The sequence below is a fragment of the Capsaspora owczarzaki genome (genome assembly GCF_000151315.2).
Source record: "Capsaspora owczarzaki ATCC 30864 unplaced genomic scaffold supercont2.17, whole genome shotgun sequence".
NCBI classification, from domain to species: Eukaryota; class Filasterea; order Ministeriida; family Capsasporidae; genus Capsaspora; species Capsaspora owczarzaki.
In genome coordinates, this window is record NW_011887308.1 from 302,343 (window position 1) to 323,763 (window position 21,421).

Here is a 21,421-nt window from a genome sequence, read left to right on the forward strand (position 1 = left end):
ATGAACATTAAATGACTAGCTTGGAATCGAAGTAATCACACCCACACAAATCCACACGTGGTTCAACAACAATGACGTTCAACAAAAATAAGCAATCCTCGGATGGTTAAACATCCAGAGCAACGTAGACCGTTTCGGCAGCCTCCTCCCGTTTGACCATAGAGTACACCTCCTCTGCCGGGGGACTGGCGGCAGAGCTTCCCTTGATGGTTGCATACTCGGACGTTTCGTTCACGTCAATTCCGAGGGCGCGAGGAGCAACGCCGTGTTCGATCGTGTGCGCGGAGAGCGGAACGTGAGGGGACTGCACTGGCTTTGGCACGCGTTTCGCAGCAGGCGTCGGTTCTGGGGCAGCAACCACGGGTTTGGGAGGCGCAACAGGCTTGGGTGCCTTGGAAACGGCAGGCTTTGGCGCCGTGGAAACGGCAGGCTTGGGAAGCGGGGCAGGAGGGGCCGCGGGGCTGCTGCCGGTGGTGTCGGCGGCGCCGCGCACGCTACCATCTGCGCTGACAGGCCCGTATGCGTGGGAAGCGAGTTGGGCAGGGCGAACACCGCGCATGGATGACGCAGACTTGCCGGCTGGTTGGTCGTTTGCTGTCAATGGCGCAAACGAGCTGTTCGAGTGCATCATGTAGTCTGCGGCAGGGCACTCTGGAGCACTGGCTTCGTACAATGGGTTGGTTACGTTGCCTGTGTCAAGGTCACAAATGAATGCAGTGAGAAACTGTGGCACGGACACCTCAAAAAGATGCAAACTGCTTTCTTCTTACCTGGCTCGGGCTGTTTGGATTGCCGACGTTTGCGACGCAGCAAAACCAGCACTAGAATAATAATAACAAGCACACCGCAAGCAACTCCAACGGCTATTCCAACAGCGGGCGACGAGTCGCTGGAAGCGGCTGCAGTACAAGTGTTGGTGGCAGAATTTGGAACCTCGCCCTTCGGGCAAGCAGCCACGCACTGACGCGATGCCTTCGAAGCGAAAGTGCCGCTTGGGCAACGAGTCACGCATGACTGAGTTGAATTGTCGGCATAGCCTACAGGGCAAGGGGAGACGCAAGACCAGGTGGCATTGTACGCAAACTCGACAGAGCAGGTCGAGGCGCAACTGTGTGTCGATGAATCGGCCCAAGAGTTGGCTGGGCACGACACGACGCATGATCCGCTTGAAGAATCTGCAAAGAGACCCCCCGCACATTCCGCCACACACGTCCAATTTGAATTCTGCCTGAAAAGTCCAGAGGAGCAGCTGGAAGCACAAGTGCCAGCAGATGAATCGGCCCAAGAGTTGGTTGGGCAATTTTCAACACACTGTCGAGTGCTGTCATCTTTGAAGCGTCCACCAGTGCAGCTCGTCGAGCATCTTCCAGTCAAAGAGTCCGCCCACGAGTTGGCGGGGCAGTTTGTCACACAACTGTGGGATGCATCATCTTTAAAGGTGCCACTAGTGCAGCTCGCAGAGCACGATGGCGGAGTCCGCAGACCGTCACCGTAGGTCCCACCAGGACAAGTCTGGACACAAACCTTGCTTGTTGGCTCGGCATAGTACCCGCCTGTGCAAGTTGATACGCAAACACGAGGCAAACTCAAGGGGTTTCCGTATGTTCCATCGGGGCAGGGCGAGACGCAGCTGCGAGAAGCATCACCAAAATAGTTGGGAGCAGGACAGCTTTCAACACAAAGGTGGTTGACCGAATCGGCATAGTACCCGCCTGTGCAAGCTGACACGCAAACACGAGGCAAACTCAAGGGGTTTCCGTACGTTCCATCGGGGCAGGGTGTGACACAGCTGCGAGAAGCATCACCAAAATAGTTGGGAGCAGGACAACTTTCAACACAAAGGTGGTTGATCGAATCGCCATAATACGGGCTTGGGCATTGGTCAACGCAAACTCTTGCGCTCGGCGATGCATTCGCTGGCGCAAAATTAGTGCAAGTTGAAACACACGCACGATTTTGGTGCGTGTCTCCATAGGTGTTCGCAGGACAGGAATCGCCACAGGTGCCGTCAGGCTTGCCCCAGTTTGGTTCAGGGCAGGTCGAGACGCACGATGTTCCAGACAAGTAGGATCCGGAGGCACACGATTGGCATGCATTCACATTGGATGGACTACAAGTAGCGCACTCCAAGGAGCATGCAACCGAGAATGCGCGCGAGGAGCTCGATGATGTCAGGCCCGCTCCGTTGACAGCGCGAACTTGGAAAGAATAGGTTCCCACATCCAAGGTCGAGACTTGATTGGAAATGCAAGTCGTCCATGCGCCACTCGACGAAAACTGGCACTCGTAGTGGTCAATGTCGGACTGAGCGTCGGTCGCCGTAGTGAAAGTCCATGAGACCGAGTTCGTCCGAAAAACCTGATTTTGGGTCGGTGAAGTGATGGAGGGCGTGGAAGGTGCGCTGACGTCCACGCAGATGGCGTGCAGGAAGAACTGGTCGTTGTTGCAACTGTCGTCGTAGGTGTCGCAAGCGACATGATTAAGAATGTCGCTGTTATACGTAGCAGCCTGATTGTTTAACATGAGGCAGTTGGACGGATTTTGGTCGTAATAAAAACCCGATTCATGCATTGCCACGCCAAACTTGATTTTGTAATTGGAAGTGTCCGGGCAAGCAACGCTATCAGCGCCTGATGTTCCTGTCTTCGACACGAAATCTCCTGAGCTCAAGGTTACTGCTGCGGATGGCATGCAGAGGAGGTAGATGAACGAATACTCATCGCCCCCACTTCCGCCACAATGCCTTGTTGAGCAGCTAGAAGTTGAACAAGATTGCTGGCCCAGATCGCAGACCTTGTTGTTGTAGAGACAGTTGGTGTCACGCAGTCCGTCGCTCATGTAGAATGAAAACCCATACGCAATGACGGTGCCGGTAGGACAGGCGGCGGGTTGCGCCCCAGCACCATAAGCTGTCCGCTGCGTCAACCCGGTGATGGCAGCGCCCGCGCGACAAACAATGATGATGTACTGTTTGGTAGTACTCTGTGAGCATTCCGAACTCGAGCAACTGGTGGCGCCAACTGAAATGCCATAATAATAAGCAACGTGCAGCAATAAGTGCGCAAAAAATTAGTCACTCACTATTGCACGGCCCGTTATTGTCTGCGAAGCATGATGGTAAATCGTCTTGATCAGTCGACCACCTAGTTTCCAAAAAGGAATGAGCCCTCTATGTTGCCTCGAACAAACAAGCGACTCGAGACTCGACTTACGACCATTTGAAGCCCCAAATGATGCTTTTGCCAGCCGGACATGTTGCGATGGCGAGGTTGTTCGCCAATCCAGTTCCTCCAGCTCTCACGATTTCATCCGCCGCGGTTGGTAAAAATGAAGCACCTGCATTGTTGACAATCCATCGTAAGTTATTGAGCGATGAGCTGAGCAAATCATACGCTCCACGACTGATCCCCTTCATTCACTCTCGTCCTTCGCGTCCCCTCATTGAACTCATCTCCATCATTAAATTAAATACATTTCCATCTCCCAACACTCTGCACTCAACTCTCAATCCCACGACTCGGATTCAAACAAAATGGAAATCCATCACAAAACAGAAAAAGAAAGGAAAAAAAAAAAAGGAGGATTGACCAAATGAAGCCGTGGGATGCTGAGCAGTTGCCTGGCTGCCGCACCCCCATGCCCGCGCAGGACGACGACCAAGCTGAGCGTGCCCAATGCAGCTCTGCAACACATGCAACAGGACAACGCCGGGTGCAAGGGGATGCACAGAGCGCGATGGGAGCAAAGGTGATTCGCAATAACAGGACAATAAACACAAAAAAAAAAAAAAAACCAAGGAGGGTTTGCTCAATCAAAAAAACAACCATGAAAACGCACCACGATACGCAGCGTCGACGGACGGCACTGCGGCAGCGAGGGCGAGCAGCAGCAGGGAGAAGACGATCAGCGCCGTCGGATGGCGCAGCGCGGGGGGCGGCAGTGGCATCGCACGCCGCGAGACAGACCCAGCAACGAGGCCCGCACGCATCAATTGAAAAAAAAAAAAAAAAGCTGAGTAAAGTCAAAAAAGCAGAAAAAAAAAGTAGAAAAAGAAAAGAAAAAAAAAAGACAAGGAAAATTTAAAAAACTGAGCTTTCCTTGAATGAATTTAGGAAATGCAGATTCTCAGAAAGCGGGATTAAAGGACACAACTCCATGCAATTTGGTATCATAGCGACCAGAAGCAGGGTCGGTGCGGGGGAAGAGCTGAGTCACACGGAAAGAAACAAAACCAAGCAATTGTGTTTTCCAGTGGTTTTTCGGTTTTCCCCCTTCACGCCCGCTTTCCTCCCGGCTTGTCGCTAGGGAGAGAGCCCAGAGAGCATCCACTGCAAAGTTCATTTGAGACATCGATAGACAATGATTGGGCGTGGAAGGAGCGAACGGGGGTGGAGGAGGAGGGCGGCGTTCGCTCAGCATGGGTCGGGAACACAATTGAGAGATCGCGGGTTCTCTCTCTTTCCTAACGACATGACTATTCATGAGTCAGTCCTGTTGCTATCGTTGGCATGATGGGAAGACAAAAAACGAGAACGAACAACGTATTGAACAGAGAAGAGAAAACATCCAACAGCAAACAAGCTAACAGCATGAGAACATCCAATGAAGCACAGCTAACAACAACCAATCTCACAACACAACCAAAGAAGCAAGCAGTCTAAATGTCGATATCGGCATAAACAGTCTCCTTTCTGGCACCAGCAGCAGCATTTCGGCGCGCAACGGTCGAATAAATGCCGTCTGATACTGCCAACACGGGTCCGTCACGCTGAATCGAAGCGTACTCGGAACAAACCTCCATCTGATGCCGCGTCGCCACTTGAGGAATATTCAGCTCGGCTGGAGGCAACCGCGGGCGAGTGGCTGCCGGAACAGGGGCTGCTGGCGATGTCTCGGAATCATGAGCGGCGGATTCATAGTCAGGCGCTGGAGCCGCAGGGCCGGATTCAAAAACTGGATTGAAAATGGTGTTTGCTGATGCGAGCAAATCCAAAAACATCCAACCAAAAGTCAGCCGAGAACAAGCACAGTAAATAAAACGACAGCCGACAAAGCCTCTGCGATACCTTTTGACTGCGAAGACACGGGTGTACGAGCACGACGACGACGTGTCAGTAGAACTGCAAGTACCAGAATTAGGACAAGCAGGACAGCCCCACCAGCCGCACCACCAGCGATGGCAGCAGTGTTGGCTGAGCTGCTCGGAGAAGACGTGGAGGATGACAACACACAAGAGCGTGATGCTTGCTTTGGCTGGTAATTTTCAGGACAGGACGCGACGCACTGGCCCAGGATCATGTAGAATCCCGCGGCGCAAAAGGTACACTGATCCACGTTGGTCGCGACACAAGTTTCGCAGCTGGCGTTGCATGCAATGGTAAAGTCGTAGCCTGCGCTGGACTGAATCAAACCTGCCCCGTTCACAGCGCGCACCCGGAGGGAATAGGCGCCCAGCTCCAGGGTAAACACTTGATTCTTCGCGCAGGTCGACCAGCTGCCGCTTGGTGAGAATTGGCACTCGTAATGGTCAATCTCAGACTCGGCATCTGTAGAATTGACAAAAGTGACAGTCACATCTTGACTTTGGACGGAAGTCGAGACAGACCCAGGCGCAGTCGGGGGAGTCACATCGACGCAAATGCCTTGAAGGAAAAACAAGTCGTTTGTGCAATCGTTGTTTTGGTAGGTACTGCATGCGGCAGTTTGCAGCACGGACGAATTAAAGGTCGCCAGCTTGTTGTTGGAGTCAACACACTGGGGTAAACGACCTGGTAGGTTTTTGGCGCTGGTTTGCATCGCAACGCCAAACATCAGGCGGGTGTTGGTTGTAGCACATTGAAGCGATCTTGAGGCTTTGGCTGCAGCTGCTACGATGTCGGTTGAGCTTATGGTCACGTCAGTCGCAGGCTGGCAGATCAAGTAAATGAAAGAAGACTCGTTGCCTTGATCGCCAGACGAGCACGCCCTTGTGTTGCAGGCCGTTGTTGCACAAGATTTCGCGCCGGGAGTGCAAGCGTCGCTATTGCGGCGCATGCACGCCTGCCCATTGTGCGAATCGCTCGTAAAGAGCGAAAAGCCGTACGCAATAACCGTGTCGCTGGGGCAGCTCACGCTTTGTGCGCCCGGGCCAAATTGGGTGACCTGGCTTAGGCCAGCAACAGGAGCGTCTCGGCAGACAATCACAACGTACTGCTTCGTCGTGCCCGAGGAAGTAGCGCACGCTTGACTGGAGCAGTTCGGTGCACCGCCTGCGAAATGAGTAATCATGGCGGCAAAAAGTGAGCTCTAGCTGCAGTGAGCGCAATCCATCATCAACGACTCACTAGTGCATGCAGCATTGTTGCCTTGAAAGCAGTTTGGCAAGCTTGCTTGGTTTGTCGACCATCTGTGTGAAATCCATCGTCAGCATCAGCAATGGTTGTCAGGGGCTTGTACAACCATTTGATCCGACTTACGCCCATTTGAAGCCCCACGCCACGACTTTTCCTGTCGGACACGAAGCCGTAGCGCCTGTGCCTGTGCCCTTGGCAATAACGACCTCGTCCCCCGCGGTTGGTAGAAACGACGCTCCTGCAATACAGTAATAGCAGCCAACATTGAGTCAAATCCGAAATTCGATTCTCTTCCTTTCCTTTTCTTCTTGTTGTGTACTTTTTCACCGTGTTGTTCTGATTCCGCAGCAACGCGTGTGTGTGCTCGCCTTTTGTGTAAATGTCACCAACACAATCGCCGCACATCCCATCTTGCATGTCTGCGCAACCCCCTCTTCTTTGACTTTCGTTTTGACTCTGTTTGTAAGCCATTGAAATCCATCCAAAACGAGACGAGAAAGCGGGTTTTCTTTGGTTCCAGTAAAAATTCTTTGTCGCATTTTCTCACGCCTGCGACAGTTATTACGCGGCTGCTCCTACAGCGCAAAGGCGGCACTTTTGCTCAACTGACAGTCCAGCACCAGTCTGATACTGACGAGCGTTCGCAGTGACCCATTGCGTTTGCGTTTCCAGCCCAGATTCGTCAAACGAAAAGTGCCTAAATTTGTTTCCCCAGTCTCCTTGCTCTCGCGCTCTCTCTCTCCGCTGTCAGACCCCATTGGAGTGCGCAGTGATGATGAGGATGTGCAGCGTTGGGACACCAGTCCAGGGACGTACCGCGGAACTTGGCGTGGCTCGGACCAGCGAGACTGGCGACAACAAGCAGCAATGTAAAAAACGCAAGTGGAGATTTGCTTTGATGCTGCATTGGATCGCGTGGTAAAGGACTGCATCTAGAAATGTGTAATTGTGGTAGCACAAGTGCATGTAAAGTTATAAAATACGAGTGCAAAGTACAAAGACTTGCCGCGTTTTGCTGAGCTGAACAAGACAAAAAGCCAAATCTCAAGTCATGCTCTGCACAAGACCAAAGTCGCTTGAGAGCGTCATGAAAGTAAACATGTATGTACATTGGGATGAAAACTATGTGGAAACGAACAACATGGACAAATAAGACCGAAGGCGGTACCGTGCCTTCAAAAAAACATTTCGTGTTTTGCTCTGCTAGGATAGCGAAGCGTAGACTACCGTGCCGGCTTCGTGCGGTGCAGCATACTGCGGATAGTCTACACGTGCTCCTATCAGGCTCGCGTATGTTGTCGCCGGTGGCCCCGAAGGTCGCTTCTGGAGCTCATCGTATTCACCGTCGCCCTGCGAGTGTAATTCCCTGGGAACGGCATACACCGAAGAGTCTGAACTCGTTGAAAGCTGGCTCTTGTTGAGCGGCGAGACCGAGCTGAAGCTCGACGACGACGAGGGACGGCCCAGTTGAGAGGCAAACAGAGGATTGACGACAGAAGGAGCTGTGCCTGGAGCGCAGAACGGACAAGGGTTAGGCACGAGCTTTTGAAGCGCGAAAAACATCCAACAAACACAAACAAGCACACAAACAGGGCGTACCACTGTTGGGATTATGGTGGTCCAATGGAGCACGCTTTGCTCGCCGGCGACGAATCACCACGAGGGCAATGACAATCAAGGCGACAACTACAGCGGCAATGGCGCCGGCAATAGCTGCAATCGGCGACGAAGAGCTTTGAGAGCCCGTGATCGGGTTGTTGGAATGTGCAGTGGGAGTCAGGCTTCCTTTTGCCGTGGAAGTAGTAGAGCGTACAGGGGTTGTGCTGACCACGGGGGTTGTGCTGACCACGGGAGTTGTGCTGACCACGGGGGTTGTGCTGACCACGGGAGTTGTGCTGACCACGGGAGTTGTGCTAACCACAGGAGTCGTGCTGATTGCAGGAGTTGTGCTGACGACGGGAGTTGTGCTGACCACGGGAGTTGTGCTGACCACGGGAGTTGTGCTGACCGCTGGCGTCGTGCTGACCACGGGAGTTGTGCTGACCACGGGAGTTGTGCTGATCACAGGAGTTGTGCTGACCGCAGGCGTCGTGCTGACGGGAGTCGTGCTTGGAATCATCACTGCATTGCATGTTCAAAGGTGATTGTGAGTCGCTACATCACGTGGTCCTTTGCAATCTCGCACCCAGCAACACTCACAACAAGACGGAATGGTCGACCAAGAAGCGGAGGAGGCCGACGCAGAGCACGAGAGCGATTTGCTTGGAGCGTCATCCGAGAATCGGTACCCGGATTGGCATGAAACGGTGGCAGTGAGTTGGTTGGTGCTGAACGAGACGTCTGCATTCGGAATGTTCAACGTGGGGCACTGCATTCAAACGAAGAGGCGTGAGAAAGCGGACAACAATCGATCGGTGCATCGTTGTGGAAGGCTCACCTGAAGGCAGGATGAAAGCGCGTCTCCAGACGACGTCAGCCATTTACCGTTCGACTGCGAGTCCGCCGAGCAGGTCACTGTCGAGGACTGGACATTTGTGTTGGCAATAACGTAGCCAGCATCGCAGGTTTGCGTCGCGACGCCGTTTATAGCCGCAGCGGTGCTTGGGCTAAACGTTGCGTGGGTAAGCGAGGGCGCCGAGCAATATGCTGAGAATGATCAGGAGAACCGCTGTGAGCCACGCCCAGGCATTTGCTATGAAAGGTCATACGAAAAGCAGCCTTCTTACAATTCCACGAGGAACAAGTCGGTTTGGTCCCCCATCCCGTCGTCGATTCGGTGCAACTCAAAGTCTGACTGTAGAAACCGACCGAAATGCGGTACCCGAGGTTGCATGCAACGGTCGATGAAAAGGCTGACATGGTGCTCGTGTAGGTAACGGCGGCGTTGGTAACATTATAGTACAAACAGTATCCGCCATTCACGCAGACCGAATTCCAGTAGCCGTTGTTTGATGCGTCCGCCCGACACTGCGTGGTGCAGCTCGTCTGGGAAGTATCTGAACTGCACCGAAAGCCTTCCGCACAGTTGAGGTTTGCGGTAGACCAGGCCGTTCGTCCACTCGGTGTGGAAGAGCCCAGAGTGCCGTACTGAATCGATGACGGACAGGATACGTTCTGTGCAAGAGAGAGAGCAGGGAGAAGCAAATATCAGTGTCACCGGCTACCACAAGCACGCTTCACTGCGAATCGATTGACAAACCGGAGTGCAGCTGATGCTTGCGCAGCTCGAGGTCGAGCCAGTCGTGCCAGAACAACAACCTGTGACGCATCTTCTGCAGTCATCGCTATCATAGCAGGTCATGGAGCCCACAGGACAAGACGACGGGCAAGACGAGGCCGTATTGGCAACATAATTGACGTAAAGGTAGTCGCCATCGCTGTCGCGGATCAAGCAAAACGTGTCGCTCAACGCGGTCGGTGCTTGCAAAGCGACCAGTCCAAGCAGGGAAAAGAGCAGTACGATCGGCCGCATTGCTTCGAGCGCCTTTCTACAGCAGTGCAATTGACGAGCAAGATGGCTTTGGAAGGATAGATCTGCGCCACACAAGGACATGAGACAAGGCGTTTCCAAAGTGAGCCACACGAAAAAGCCGCAGATTACGAGTTGAGCTTGAGTTTGGTTTCTATTCGTGCTTTTTGTCGAGATTTGGTGAGACCGTGACACCAGAGGGAGCTAGTGGAAGGGTGAGCAGCGGCGAGCTAGAGAACGCCGAGATCAAGTTCGATTGTTTTTCAAGGCGATGATGATGCTGATGATGGGAGTTTTTTCCATCCATTCTTTCGCTCGCTGTTTTGATCTACACGAGTACTCGTTATTAAGTGCCTCCCAATTGCCGGGTTTCACCATTCCAAACTGGAAAAGAGGCGGCAAATTGGAGAAATTGGCAACAAAAAAAAAAAAAAAAAAAAAAAGCACGAGTTTGAAACGTGACGCAACGCCGAAACACGAAAAATCCCGATCGCTCAGGCTGTTCCTGCTCGTGCAACACGACAGAGTGGATCAAAATGGCGAGTGGAGCATCTAACGACGAACAGAAGCAGGGGAGGGAAAGGCGTGGCTGGGATGACCATTCCAAAAAAAAAAAAAAAAAAAAAAAAAAAACGCTGCAGATCAAAAAAGAACGAAATTATAAATAAATAATGAATAATAAAATGGAAAAAAATAAAAAGTAATTCGAGGAGTTGTGATGTGACACAAATCTGAAAAAGGCAAGACAGTAGAGAGAACCCTCCTACAATGGGACATAATGCATTTCCAGTCATTTTGATTTTTGTCGCCCTCCTACAACGGGACAGAGGCGTTCTTGGGCTCTGAGTCTTGTTCTGCTACCCCCTCCTTGCGGATATCCACTAAATAGCATCTGATGAACCCACTGGGCACACCGGGCGGAGTCGTCAGTCCGCGGAACGAGCGGGCCTTCGACCTGCTGCGGGAGGCTAGACAGGCCAAGGACGCCGACTCTCCTCGCTTTTTCAAGGCCGCCGTGCTGAAAACCTACTTTACACCTTGTGCTGACATCAGTGGACCAGGTGGCGCGGGAGCCAAGGAGACGAAACCGACCATCAGGCAGCTGGAGGCGATTTTCGAGGTCCCGCGATCTACTGTCGGCAAATGGATCGCGCATCACCGCCATCAAGCCGATCTCTTCGCCCGTTCTACCCTCGATCAGGCAGTTGATCTAGTTCAGGATGACGCCATCTCGGGGGACCGCAGCGTCTTCCTCCGGTCGGAGGAGCTCAAGATCGTTAACTACCTTTTTGTTCGGAGCGCATTTGCTCACGTCGCCCTCACCAAACCCAATACAATCGAACTCTTCATGCGCCTGTCTCAAGTTCCACGACCAGATGGAAAGCCTCGCCGCCAGTTCGGTCCCAACGGCCCGAGCGAGTCGTTTTTGGAGCGGTTTTTCGCCGAGTTTTCCGACGAACTCCGCTGGATCACTGCACACTCGATCGAAACCATTCGTACGGCCGCGATGAACGAGGAAACCCTCAGAAGCTTCTTTGAGCGCCTGCAGGAGCTTTGCGACAAGTCTGGAGGGAAGCTGTGGGCCGAGCCTGGGCGGATTTTCAGCTGCGTCCGGAAACTCAGCGCCTCCTTGACGCTTTCGTGAGTGATGTGCGCACCCTGCTACAGATTCCATCGCTTCTCACATTCGAGGAGTTGCTGCGAGCGCCCCCGCTGACACCGTCGTCGAGCTGCACCGAGCCTGCCACTGTCCGAACCGTCAAGCAGAACAAGGCCTACTCGCCCCAAGATGCGGCACAGCGTGCTGCCCAGCACGAGCGAGAAGCTCGGGAACAAGAAAAGGCTCAGGTTGCGCCTCTCATGGAGGAGTACAACCGGGCAATGCGGACCTACGAAGACAAAATCGAGCCCGTCATGAATCAGCAGGACCAACTCAAGTCGACGATCGCTGCCGACCAGGCCCGGCTCGCAGAACTCGAGGCAGACGACTCGGCAGCCGCTCTGGTTGCAGACGTGCGTGCGCAACTTCACGCGAACCAGCAGAGGCTCGCCAAAGTCAACGCGACCGTGAAGCAAATGGTCGCCGCAAAACCCAAGCGCCCCGACGTCCGACACGTCCGCGCGCTTGCCGCCTCGAAAGCAGCAGCTGCGGCACCGGCTTTGCAATCGGTTGCGACGATGGCGGTTGAGTAGGACGACTCTGACGACGAATGCGAAGAGGACGGCATTCCGCCGTCGCCAATGCAGGTGACTTCTGCCGCTCCAGCGCGCTCCAGGAAGAGAATCTATGAAAGAGACTCTGACGACGAGGCCGCTCCATCATTTGAAACAGCCCAGAGTGGCGGGTCGGACGAGAATGTGACCTATTCGCTGTCGTCAAGATCTCTCGAGCGGCTGAAGGAACCCCGTCTTGCTACTCGCAGCTCATCGCGGCTCATTTTGCCTCCAGGTATGACACTCAGTCGTGCCAACACAAGTGGCGTGAGCAGCTGGCTGACAAACGACATGGCGGCGATGCAGCTTGTGTCAACCGATGAAAATGTGTCGTCCACGCCGAAAACCGATCGCCGGAAGCGACTCGCGCTATCTGACCTCTCCAATTCGAACTAAATGTGTTACATGTATGGCTTTATATGCAATTTGATGTATGTTATTGTTGTCGGGTTGATTAAACGACGATAATTCTTTGTCCCGATTCGAACCCGCGCACACTCCCGGCCATAAGTACGCACAACATGACCCTATCGTCCACCAATACGGATAATATCGATTTTCTTTGCATCTTCGCTGCATGTCCACTGTCGGGGGCGGGCGGGAAGGTGCCGGGAGTGCTGCGGAGGTTGTCCCTCCTACAATGGGACAAGATTTTTCGCGCCCAGCCAAAGGTCAATGCAAAGTCAAAATTTCATATTGCTCCGACCGCCGCCATTTTTTGCACATCGTCTATATTAATAATATTGAACAAGAATATGAAGAGAGCTAGATGCAGGGTGGTCTCCATTTTTTGTCCCATTGTAGGAGGGTTCTCTCTAGAGAGAGGGAGAAGCAGCAGAGACAAGGGGTGAAGGAGGACGATGAATGGACTTGTAAGACAAAGAGAGAGAGAGAGAGAGAGGGAGAGAGACTCAAGGAGTCACGGTGAGTGTGTGAGAGAGTGTGTGTTCAAACGCGAGGTGGGAAACGGGAAATGTGGGAAGTGGCTGGAAACCAGCGAACCAAGCCATTTCTGCGACGGTTTTAGCTCGGCTGTGATGAACAGCAAGCACAAAACGGGCTTTCAATGGATGGACTGGGGTCGGCCACTGTTTTTTAGTGCACGCGTGCGCTCAGAGCAGAGGCTGTGGAGCAGCAATGTGAAGTGTGTGGGGAGCGGGGGGCTGGGATTTCGCATGAGAGGGTCCTCGGTGAGAAGCAGCCGCCACAATTTGCAGCCGTTGAGATTCAACTCCAGCGCCGAGTAGAAAAACGGAGCGAGACGAGCGAGGTGCAAACTAGGAGGTATGCTACGGGGATTGAGCGCGGTCGGGAGCGAATAGAAGGGGAAGAGCGTTGCTGCGGCAGATCAAACCTGAGAAATGCGACTTTTGGTTTTTTTTTTTTTTTTTTTTTTTTTTTGAACGGATGGGAAAAATAAAGTAGAACTGCAGCGTTGGTGCGTTTTGCCAAATGAGAAGCTTTTGGCTTTTCGTGATTGGAGAAAAGGCTGAATGAGAAAAAGAGAGAACAAAAGTGAGCTCAAGCGTGGATGGGGGAAAGGGCAGAGAGAACGTAACGTGGTTGGGAAGGAGGTGGGCGAGCATAAACAAACGGACTCAGCCGGTCAAGGGAAGGGGAAAACAAGTCGCGCCGCGATTGAACCCTTGAGCTAGAGGATGGATAAACAAAACAGAGCAAGATGTAACATTGTTAAAGGGGACACTCGGCAAAATACAAGCCACTCCGGCATGGACTGGACTGGACAGATGCAATGGAACGAACGAACGAACGAACGAACGAAAAAACGGCCAAACTCAAGACACGATGAGTCAAAACTGCAGCGCAACTCAATCACAAGACATGTATTCCCACAAACAGAATTAACCAAGAACACATCAAATGCTTGACCACAGACAGACAGGCAGACAGACAGCCGTCACAATGCAGCGCGATTGGCAAATTACGGACTGGATCTCGTCATGTTCTCCCATCCCGCAGGATCCATTTCTCGCAAATGGCTCGCTTGCATGAAAAACACAGAGTGCGACGTGCTGATACTGGTGTCCGAGGTCGCAAAGACGTACTTGACGCACTCCGGCAGCTGGCCTTGAGCAATGCCCGGTGTCTGATACGCGCTATCACAGTGGATGCCATACAGTTCGCGGTAGGTGTCAATCACGGACGTGCCGTTGCTCAGAGGCGAGGTAGCAAGCTCAGGGATCTTCGATGCATGGTTGCTGTATGATTGTTGACTGACTTGGAAAAACACCAAAGCTGGCGTAGTGTTGAGCCGGGTTGTCAGCAACACTGCGTCTGCGACGGGATGATTGCTCCAGCCAGGAATGAACAAGGTGTTCGCAGGGAACGGTTTGCCATTGTTGTGCGTCTGCAGATACGTCTTGACATTCCCGGCTCCGACAGACCGATCGAGAACATGGACGTCGCTGACTGTCGTGGTTAGGCTCAGCCTGGCTCCGGATCGAGAAACGCCTGATAACATCGTCGAATCGCGGAGGTGCAGCAAGAAAAATGCCTCTATCGCGTGCCACCGGATGGTTGCCACCGCATAGATCAAGTGGAGAAAGCCTCCGCGCTCAGCACGAAAGACCGTGATTCCAGCTCTGCGAACGAGGTCGCTGACAGGAATCAATTGCGTGAGGTCACCTGAATCCCGCTTGACCATTCCGGTCTGCAGCCAAACGTCGGCGAAACGCACAGAAAGCCGACCGTGCACGAAAATCGTGGTAAGGTCTTGAACAAGATCTTTGAAGCTCTCAAGGGGTCGGTAGAGTTCGATGAGGCGTTTGAGTCGCCTGTCGTAGTAATCCATGCACAACGTGGCAAAGTTGGTGTCGGAATCCTTCTCGTAGCGCGAATCTGCGTAAAACTGCAAAATGCGCGCGACGCCACCAACTTTGAGGAAGAGCCTCTGCATCTGTTCGGCAGTGACTTCCAAACGCGGCTGGTTCGTCGGTGGGTTGCGATAGTACCAAATGGCGCGCAGCGTCTCAGCCTCTGTGGAAGTTAGCGGCGCAATGGGAACCGAAGATTTAGAAATTTGCGCGCCCTTCAAAGCATTGTCTGCGCTCATGTTGAACGAGGAGCTGACTGCAGCAACGAAAAGCGAGAAACCGAACGCAGCGTCGAGCTTGTAGAAGGCTTGAGCAGGATGGTCTGCCTTAAGCTTGTCCTCGTGGCCAACTGGAAGGGCTTTGTGATGAATGATCGAATTCCACTGGTCGATGAGGACGAGGACACGGAAACGGTGACTTTGGGACTCGAGGCCAACCAACGCAGCATTGATGCGGCCCCATTGGTTGAGTGCGGACTCAAAATGCCCAGACGAATTCTTTTGTCGCACAAACGCATCCTTGAGTTTCCGAAACGCGGGCTCATCGAGGAAGCCCGAGCTCAACAGACGGCGGTTGGCAATTCGCAAATCGCCGATCAGTTGAGAAGCCGCGACCTCAGGTGGTTGTTGAATGAAGGCATCCGTCTTAGGCAGGTAGATGAGGAAAATGGCGCCATCGAAAGGGGTAGCAGCAGGAGCATTAACAGGAGCAGGAGCAGGAGCAGGAGCAGGAGCAGCGAGGCGCTCGAAGAAGGCCCTGTTGTGGCGCATCGCCAGCACGACCATCATCAGCAGAATACTGCTTTTGCCGACACCACCAACACCGGTGAGGTAGTGAGGCCTGGGTGCTTCGTCTGATGTTAACAGACGTTGGAACAAGTCACTTGAATTGTTGCGATCGAGCAATTCGACGCTCTTGCCATGCGAATCCAATAGCGCCTTGATCTCGTCCGGAACAGTGATGCCTTCCAAGTCCGCACTGGAAACAGTGAATGTGGTGCCTGGAGCTGGCTGAAGCGGTGGCACGAATGGCGGCTGGGCTGCTGCTGCAGACGATGAGGACGGCACTGCTGGAGCGGAAGATGAGGATGCTGGTGCTGCCGCTGTTGCAAGCGGCGGTGCTGCTGTTGAGAGCAATGCTGCTGCTGATGGTGCTGCTGCTGCTGATGAAGATGAGAGTGCTGCTGCTGAAGACGAGGAGACGACGGCAGCGTATGAGGCGGAGTTCTGTTTCTGTTGCTGCTGCTGCTGCTGCTCCGCATCATAAGCCATGAGACGTTCCACCCAGTCCTTCTTGGTCCCGGTCGTCTCGAGTCCGCGGTTGGTCATCATCGGGCGCAGCTTCTCACGCTAGTTTTGCAAGACGCAACGGAGGTCAGGATCATGAAAGCACACACCAGCCAGACCACAGCGCGCTGCAACTCAGTCCTTACAGTGAGCTGCATCCACTGCTCTTCAGTTCGAGGTGCGGCTGCGGTGGACATTGCTGCGTTGGAGGAAGGGAGGAAAAGGAAGGAAACGGAAAACAACGGCGCGAAACACTGCCTGAGAACTTGTCTTGGACAAATTCGGAAAGGCTGCCAGCTAGAAGGGCTTCTCTGAGAGATGCTTCGTGGTGTCGTTTACAAAGGCGTGAAGTTGGTATTGCGAAATTTCTCGAACTTGCTGATCGATTGATGAGGGAAGTGGTGAAACAACCGGACTGTTACGACCTTACCCGGAACTTGGCCTAGATCACTACTGAAGCGTACGAAATGTATGCGGAAGTATCGTTTACTAAGACTATAGTGAAGAATGAGGGGAAGCCTAACTAGGGCTGAGCCTAGTTCGTAACACACAGATTGCAATTGGCTGGGAGCTTTGCGACCGGGTCTTCACTTTGGCAGGAATTCTGACCCCGGCATCGGGTACAGGAATCTCCAGACAGACTGGAAATGATTTCGAATTGACTTTACTGCTTGTTACTGCTTGCCATCCCTATTTATTTGGACTTGGATCAGTCGTAACAGTCATGGTGAGATTGCATTGCAGCAAAGTTGGTTGTCTCTCTCGTTCCTCCCCCCCCCATCCACCCCTCTTCCTGCTGCGCGCTCACTTTGTCTGTCCTGCTTGTTGCTGTGATTGTCGTTTTGATGCAGGCGGAGCGATTCAACTTGCACAGCCAGCTTGAGCATTGTAAGCGGCAAAGCCGACGACGTCCACTCATCGCGCGCGTCGACTTGAAGACGCTCTCCTGCGCATGCAGAAGCGGCTGGTCATATTGGAACTTCTATGCGCAAGCCTATGGTTGACCTCTCGTCGAAGCGGTGCTGGCCGAAGAGACTGCTGGCAGCGACGAGCATCGGGCTTTGGCAGTCTCCGCCGCGCTTGCTGAAAGAGGGCTGCAGGGGGCCTGTGTGACCTGCTCAGCAACGATCGATCGTGTCACTGATAGACACATGGCATCGTGCTTCTGCCATTCTCACCGGCGCCAGGATGGGATGGAGATTGCGTGTGGCGCTCGGCTCTTCGCGCTTTGATCGTTCACAGCATGTTGCGAGAACCAGCATCTCGCTCGCTCTGCGCTGCATACATTGCAGTGCTGATAACATCGGTTGCACTCTGGAAATGGGGATGATCCGCGAGCCAAAACCCTGGTGGCAGACAGTGCATTTGTGGGTGCTTTTGACTCACTTGTTGCCTTGTCTCTCATTCACCCTCAGTGCAATCAAAACACGTCGGAACAGGACACGGAGATATCAGCAAATTGTATGTATTGGGTGCATTTTGGACGCGATTTGTGGCACCACCTCCACGAAACTCACTGTTGTTCCACGTTTTGCATTCTCGCAGCGAATGGCTGAGCAATCAGCACCGTGACTCTGCGGCGTCGTACGTTGGCCACCCCAACATGCTGGCTTATTTTGCGGTTGTCGAGAACGAGCCAGTCGAGCGAGTTCGCGTCAACTTGTTGAAGGTACAAGTTTCGTGTTGTTTTTGCACTTGGATTGGTTTGTGCTTTGGCTCGAGTTCGACATGCAGCTGCTGACTCACTCCCTTATCTACGCTATGCTACATGCTGCAGAAAATGCTACAACCTTGCGGCCCACCACCCCCGAAAGCCGACTGAGTTTTTGACGTGCACCACTACATTTCCCCCCCCCCTTCTTCGTTTGCAATTTACCATATCAACATGAGCAAAATTCACAAAATAGTGTAGTTTATAGTTGCTAGAGAAAAGCTACAACACAATTGGATAAGAGAACGGGTTGGTGGGGGGACAAAAACCACCGAAAACTCAACAAACGGAAAGAACCTTCCGCTTTTCGTTGACTGCCCGATGGTTTCAAAAAAAGGGGGGACGTGGGAATGAGGGGGGCCAAAACAGCAAACACACACAAGACACAATAAAAAAACCGCAAGAACAAATGGAAAGGGGGAAAAAAAAACCAACACAAAACAGTTCACACACATTGTCAGCGCGACAAAAAGGGAAGAGAAGCCAGTCTCGCAGAGCGCATTGACGAATCAAGTGTTTCTTGGAAGAGTTTGGAGCGAAACGCCGACACAACACAATCGGCATTTGTTTTTTTGTTTTTGTTTCAGTCGAGTTGGTCGAAGGAAGCCAGTCCGGAAACAAGGAGAGGAAGTGACGAGAAAAGTAAACAATGCTGAGAAAGATAGGTGGGGTAAAAAAAAGCGTTTGCCGGGCATGGTTTGATCCGCAGGACTTGGAGGCTCAAACATCAAAAAGGACGAATAGGACGAAACATGCTCCGAGAGGGCCGAATAGCGGTGCGGGAACTTGAAAAAGATGGTCGACACAAGAAGGAAAACATTACACAAGAGGAACGGGAGAAGAGGCGAAGGAAAGAGGAAAGAAAAAAGAAAAAGAAAAAACAAGCCACTTTAGAGGATGAGGCAGCTCTTCTTCTTCTTTGGGGGCTTGGTGGGGCAGAGGACGGCGCGAATAGCCTCGTCGAAAACGGTCTTGAGACCCTTCTGGGTGAGGGCAGAGCACTCGAGGTACTTGACAGCGCCAATGTCCTTGGCCATCTGCAGACCTTGAGGGTAGGTGATGGGCGACAGCTTCTTCTCCTTGAGCTTCTCGATAGTCTCGCGGTCTTCGCGCAAATCGAGCTTGGTGCCGACGAGAATGACGGGTGTGTTGGGGCAGTGGTGCGAGACCTCTGGGTACCACTTGGCGCGGACGTTCTCGAACGATGCGGGCGAAATGAGCGAGAAGCAAATGAGGAAGACGTCGGTTTGGGGGTACGACAAGGGGCGGAGACGATCGTAATCTTCTTGACCAGCAGTATCCCACAGGCCGAGGTTGATTGGCTTGCCGTCAACCATCACATTTGCAGAGTAGTTGTCGAAAACGGTGGGAATGTACTCGCCGGGGAAGGCGTTGGTAGTATAACTGATGAGCAAGCACGTCTTACCGACGGCACTGTTGAAGGAGAGACAGAGAGCAAAGGAGGAAAAGGGTGAGTGATCGGCAGACAAGAAGCAAAAAAGAGCAAAACCACAACAAGGAAAAAGAAGAAGAAAAAAAAACGAGAAGAAGAACAAGAAAAAGAAAAGAAAAAATAAACAGATCGTGCTTTTTTTTTGCTTTTTTGTTCTGATCCAGGATGGCTGGTCGATGCAAGCGATAAATGTCATCGCCATGAAACACAGTCATACGAGTGGGGGGGGACCTGATGTGGGTTAGGCACAGACTCTCCTCCGGCTGCATTCAGAGAGTTAAAAGTAGATAAAAAGGCAACAAGAAAAAAGGAAAAGGGGAAAAAAAAAAAAAAGAAAAAAAAAGCATGGACAATGCACCGCAAAGAAATAAAAAAAAACATGATGGCAAAAATGCACATCGGTCAAATTCACAGTGTGGCCGCCTCATCGCCTGCAGATGGTGGTAACTGATGTTGGTTGAACTGTCGTGCAGATGCAGGCCCGAGCATCGAGACCAAAGGCAAGCAGCGACAGCGACAGCTGTGCTTTTTTTTGCCTTTTTTTTTCTGTCCATTTTACTTGATTCATTGGACAGTGCCTCGATCCCTTCACACTCACTCCAGCCGCTGTGTTGGGACAGGTTCGCTCCGCAGCGACATCTCAGATCGTCGCTACCCGAAGGACGGGGCAGCACCAACAATGCACAAGTTTTGGCGTGTTTATCAAACAAAAAAAAAACTAAAATAACTCAAAAAAATGAAATAAAAAAAAAAGCCGGTGGTTTTTTTTGCTTTTTCTCCTGTCGCCTGCGCTGCTTCGTCCATCAGCAGCATGAAAATCTCAACATCGTCATGACCACCAACGCAGACAAACACAAAGGCGGGCACCCAGACATCTGGCACACCGACCCTCCCAAACGAAGTCTAGCCTTTAAATAAAAATAAAAAAAAAAGGAGAGTTATTTTGGGTCGCTTTTTTTTTTTTTTTTTGCTCGCGCGTTTGTTCGGGCTGACTCCTCTCCCTGCCCCGAAGGCGCCTGTCCGCTTGTCGCTTGTTCCCGGTTGCCTGATTCAGCTCCTGCAAGCCGAGCGCGAGAAGCGTCCATTCCAGAGGACGGGACAGCAAGCTCAACAAACTCACAAAGAAAAAAGAAAGAAAAAAAAGTCTTGTTTGTTGTTGTGGACGTTTGGACTTCTTTTGCTTTTGCTTTTTCAAAAAAAAAAAAAAAAAAGTCTTGCTGCACTTTGTGTGGTTGTGCGGCTGACATTGGCGTGAGGGCAGGCGAGAGCGGAGGACTTGGCGCCCACGCTATCAGCAGAGTCACTCGAGCGAGCGCCAAGATCCCCACCGAGACCAGAGCGATCAAAGATGAAAATGAACAGGAAAATGCAATCGGGTTTTTCTTTTTTTTTTTTTTTCTTTTTTGCTTTTTTTTTTTTTTTTTTTTTGTTCGCTGATGTTCGTTCCAGCCGCCAACGCAGCAGGTTGAGAACAGCCGCACAGACAGCGCCGTTGGTCTGAATCAGGCTTCCGGGAGGAAGAGCGAAGCAGCGGCAAGTGGATGGGCCAGGAAGAGCGACAAAGAAAAAAAAGCAACAACCAACGAAAAACAGAAAGAATACATGCGGGAAACGCAAACAAAAGCCATACCCATCTCCTACGACGACACATTTGATGGCCTGCATTTTGCGAGTGGCTTTTTTTAATACAAAAAGAAAATAATAAAAAAAAAAACGGGGACTGGCGTGAAAAACTGCCTTCCATTTCCGGCTTTTGAATGGATTTTCCAGCGGCTATTTTCGTCTTCCAATGCTGACCGAGTCAAAAAAAAAATAATAAAAAAAAATAATAAAAAATAAAAAATAAAAAATACAAAAAAAGCGTTCAAGAATGAATTTCTCATAAGAGCTTTTCGCCGTCTTCACAAAACGGCCTGAGCTGCAAGATGGAACGAGTACGGGAGAGAAGCCAACGAATGGTATAAATCCGAAACGTGAATGGAAGAGGAAAGCGAAGAGGAACTGGCAAAAACAAAAAAACAACCAAACCCACACTCCATTTTCGGTTCAGAATGGCACGGACTTTCACGCCTCGATCCCGACAGTAGGGTTGGACTTTTCGACCGCGCAACAGCTCTGAATC

At 52.1% G+C, this 21,421-nt stretch overlaps 6 protein-coding genes across 6 annotated transcripts; 2 read left to right on the top strand and 4 right to left on the bottom strand.

The window, feature by feature from the left end:
• Positions 1-106: 106 nt before the first annotated feature.
• Positions 107-4,065, bottom strand: CAOG_08062 (hypothetical protein; the record flags this gene model as incomplete). The annotated part of the gene is made up of 8 exons (XM_004342614.2): positions 3,838-4,065; positions 3,213-3,336; positions 3,082-3,143; positions 2,126-3,020; positions 1,763-2,013; positions 1,388-1,553; positions 771-1,108; positions 107-690 (listed from the first exon to the last, which is right to left on the bottom strand). Exons 1-8 carry the CDS (start codon positions 3,986-3,988, stop codon positions 107-109), a joined length of 2,571 nt encoding a protein of 856 aa, XP_004342663.2. The 5' UTR covers positions 3,989-4,065.
• A 463-nt stretch (positions 4,066-4,528) lies between these two features.
• On the bottom strand, positions 4,529-9,907 carry CAOG_08063 (hypothetical protein). Its single transcript, XM_004342615.2, has 12 exons — positions 9,532-9,907; positions 9,059-9,446; positions 8,770-8,978; positions 8,532-8,700; positions 7,932-8,453; positions 7,560-7,840; positions 7,149-7,180; positions 6,953-7,029; positions 6,456-6,570; positions 6,324-6,385; positions 5,067-6,248; positions 4,529-4,974 (listed from the first exon to the last, which is right to left on the bottom strand). The coding sequence occupies exons 1-12, from the start codon at positions 9,883-9,885 to the stop codon at positions 4,658-4,660; spliced, it is 3,708 nt and encodes a 1,235-aa protein (XP_004342664.2). The 5' UTR covers positions 9,886-9,907; the 3' UTR covers positions 4,529-4,657.
• Positions 9,908-10,696: 789 nt separating this feature from the next.
• CAOG_09156 (hypothetical protein) lies at positions 10,697-11,994 on the top strand (the record flags this gene model as incomplete). The annotated part of the gene is made up of 2 exons (XM_011272567.1): positions 10,697-11,410; positions 11,470-11,994. 2 exons carry the CDS (start codon positions 10,697-10,699, stop codon positions 11,992-11,994), a joined length of 1,239 nt encoding a protein of 412 aa, XP_011270869.1.
• A 1,963-nt stretch (positions 11,995-13,957) lies between these two features.
• Positions 13,958-16,332, bottom strand: CAOG_09157 (hypothetical protein; the record flags this gene model as incomplete). The annotated part of the gene is made up of 2 exons (XM_011272568.1): positions 13,958-16,198; positions 16,282-16,332. The coding sequence occupies 2 exons, from the start codon at positions 16,330-16,332 to the stop codon at positions 13,958-13,960; spliced, it is 2,292 nt and encodes a 763-aa protein (XP_011270870.1).
• Positions 16,333-16,453: 121 nt separating this feature from the next.
• On the top strand, positions 16,454-18,082 carry CAOG_08064 (hypothetical protein; the record flags this gene model as incomplete). The annotated part of the gene is made up of 8 exons (XM_004342616.2): positions 16,454-16,489; positions 16,582-16,614; positions 16,689-16,755; positions 16,849-16,862; positions 16,987-17,023; positions 17,551-17,596; positions 17,681-17,804; positions 17,913-18,082. 8 exons carry the CDS (start codon positions 16,454-16,456, stop codon positions 17,955-17,957), a joined length of 402 nt encoding a protein of 133 aa, XP_004342665.1. The 3' UTR covers positions 17,958-18,082.
• Positions 18,023-21,017, bottom strand: CAOG_08065 (small GTP binding protein RAC1). Its single transcript, XM_004342617.2, has 2 exons — positions 20,930-21,017; positions 18,023-19,280 (listed from the first exon to the last, which is right to left on the bottom strand). The coding sequence occupies exons 1-2, from the start codon at positions 20,962-20,964 to the stop codon at positions 18,737-18,739; spliced, it is 579 nt and encodes a 192-aa protein (XP_004342666.2). The 5' UTR covers positions 20,965-21,017; the 3' UTR covers positions 18,023-18,736.
• Between the last annotated feature and the right edge of the window lie 404 nt (positions 21,018-21,421).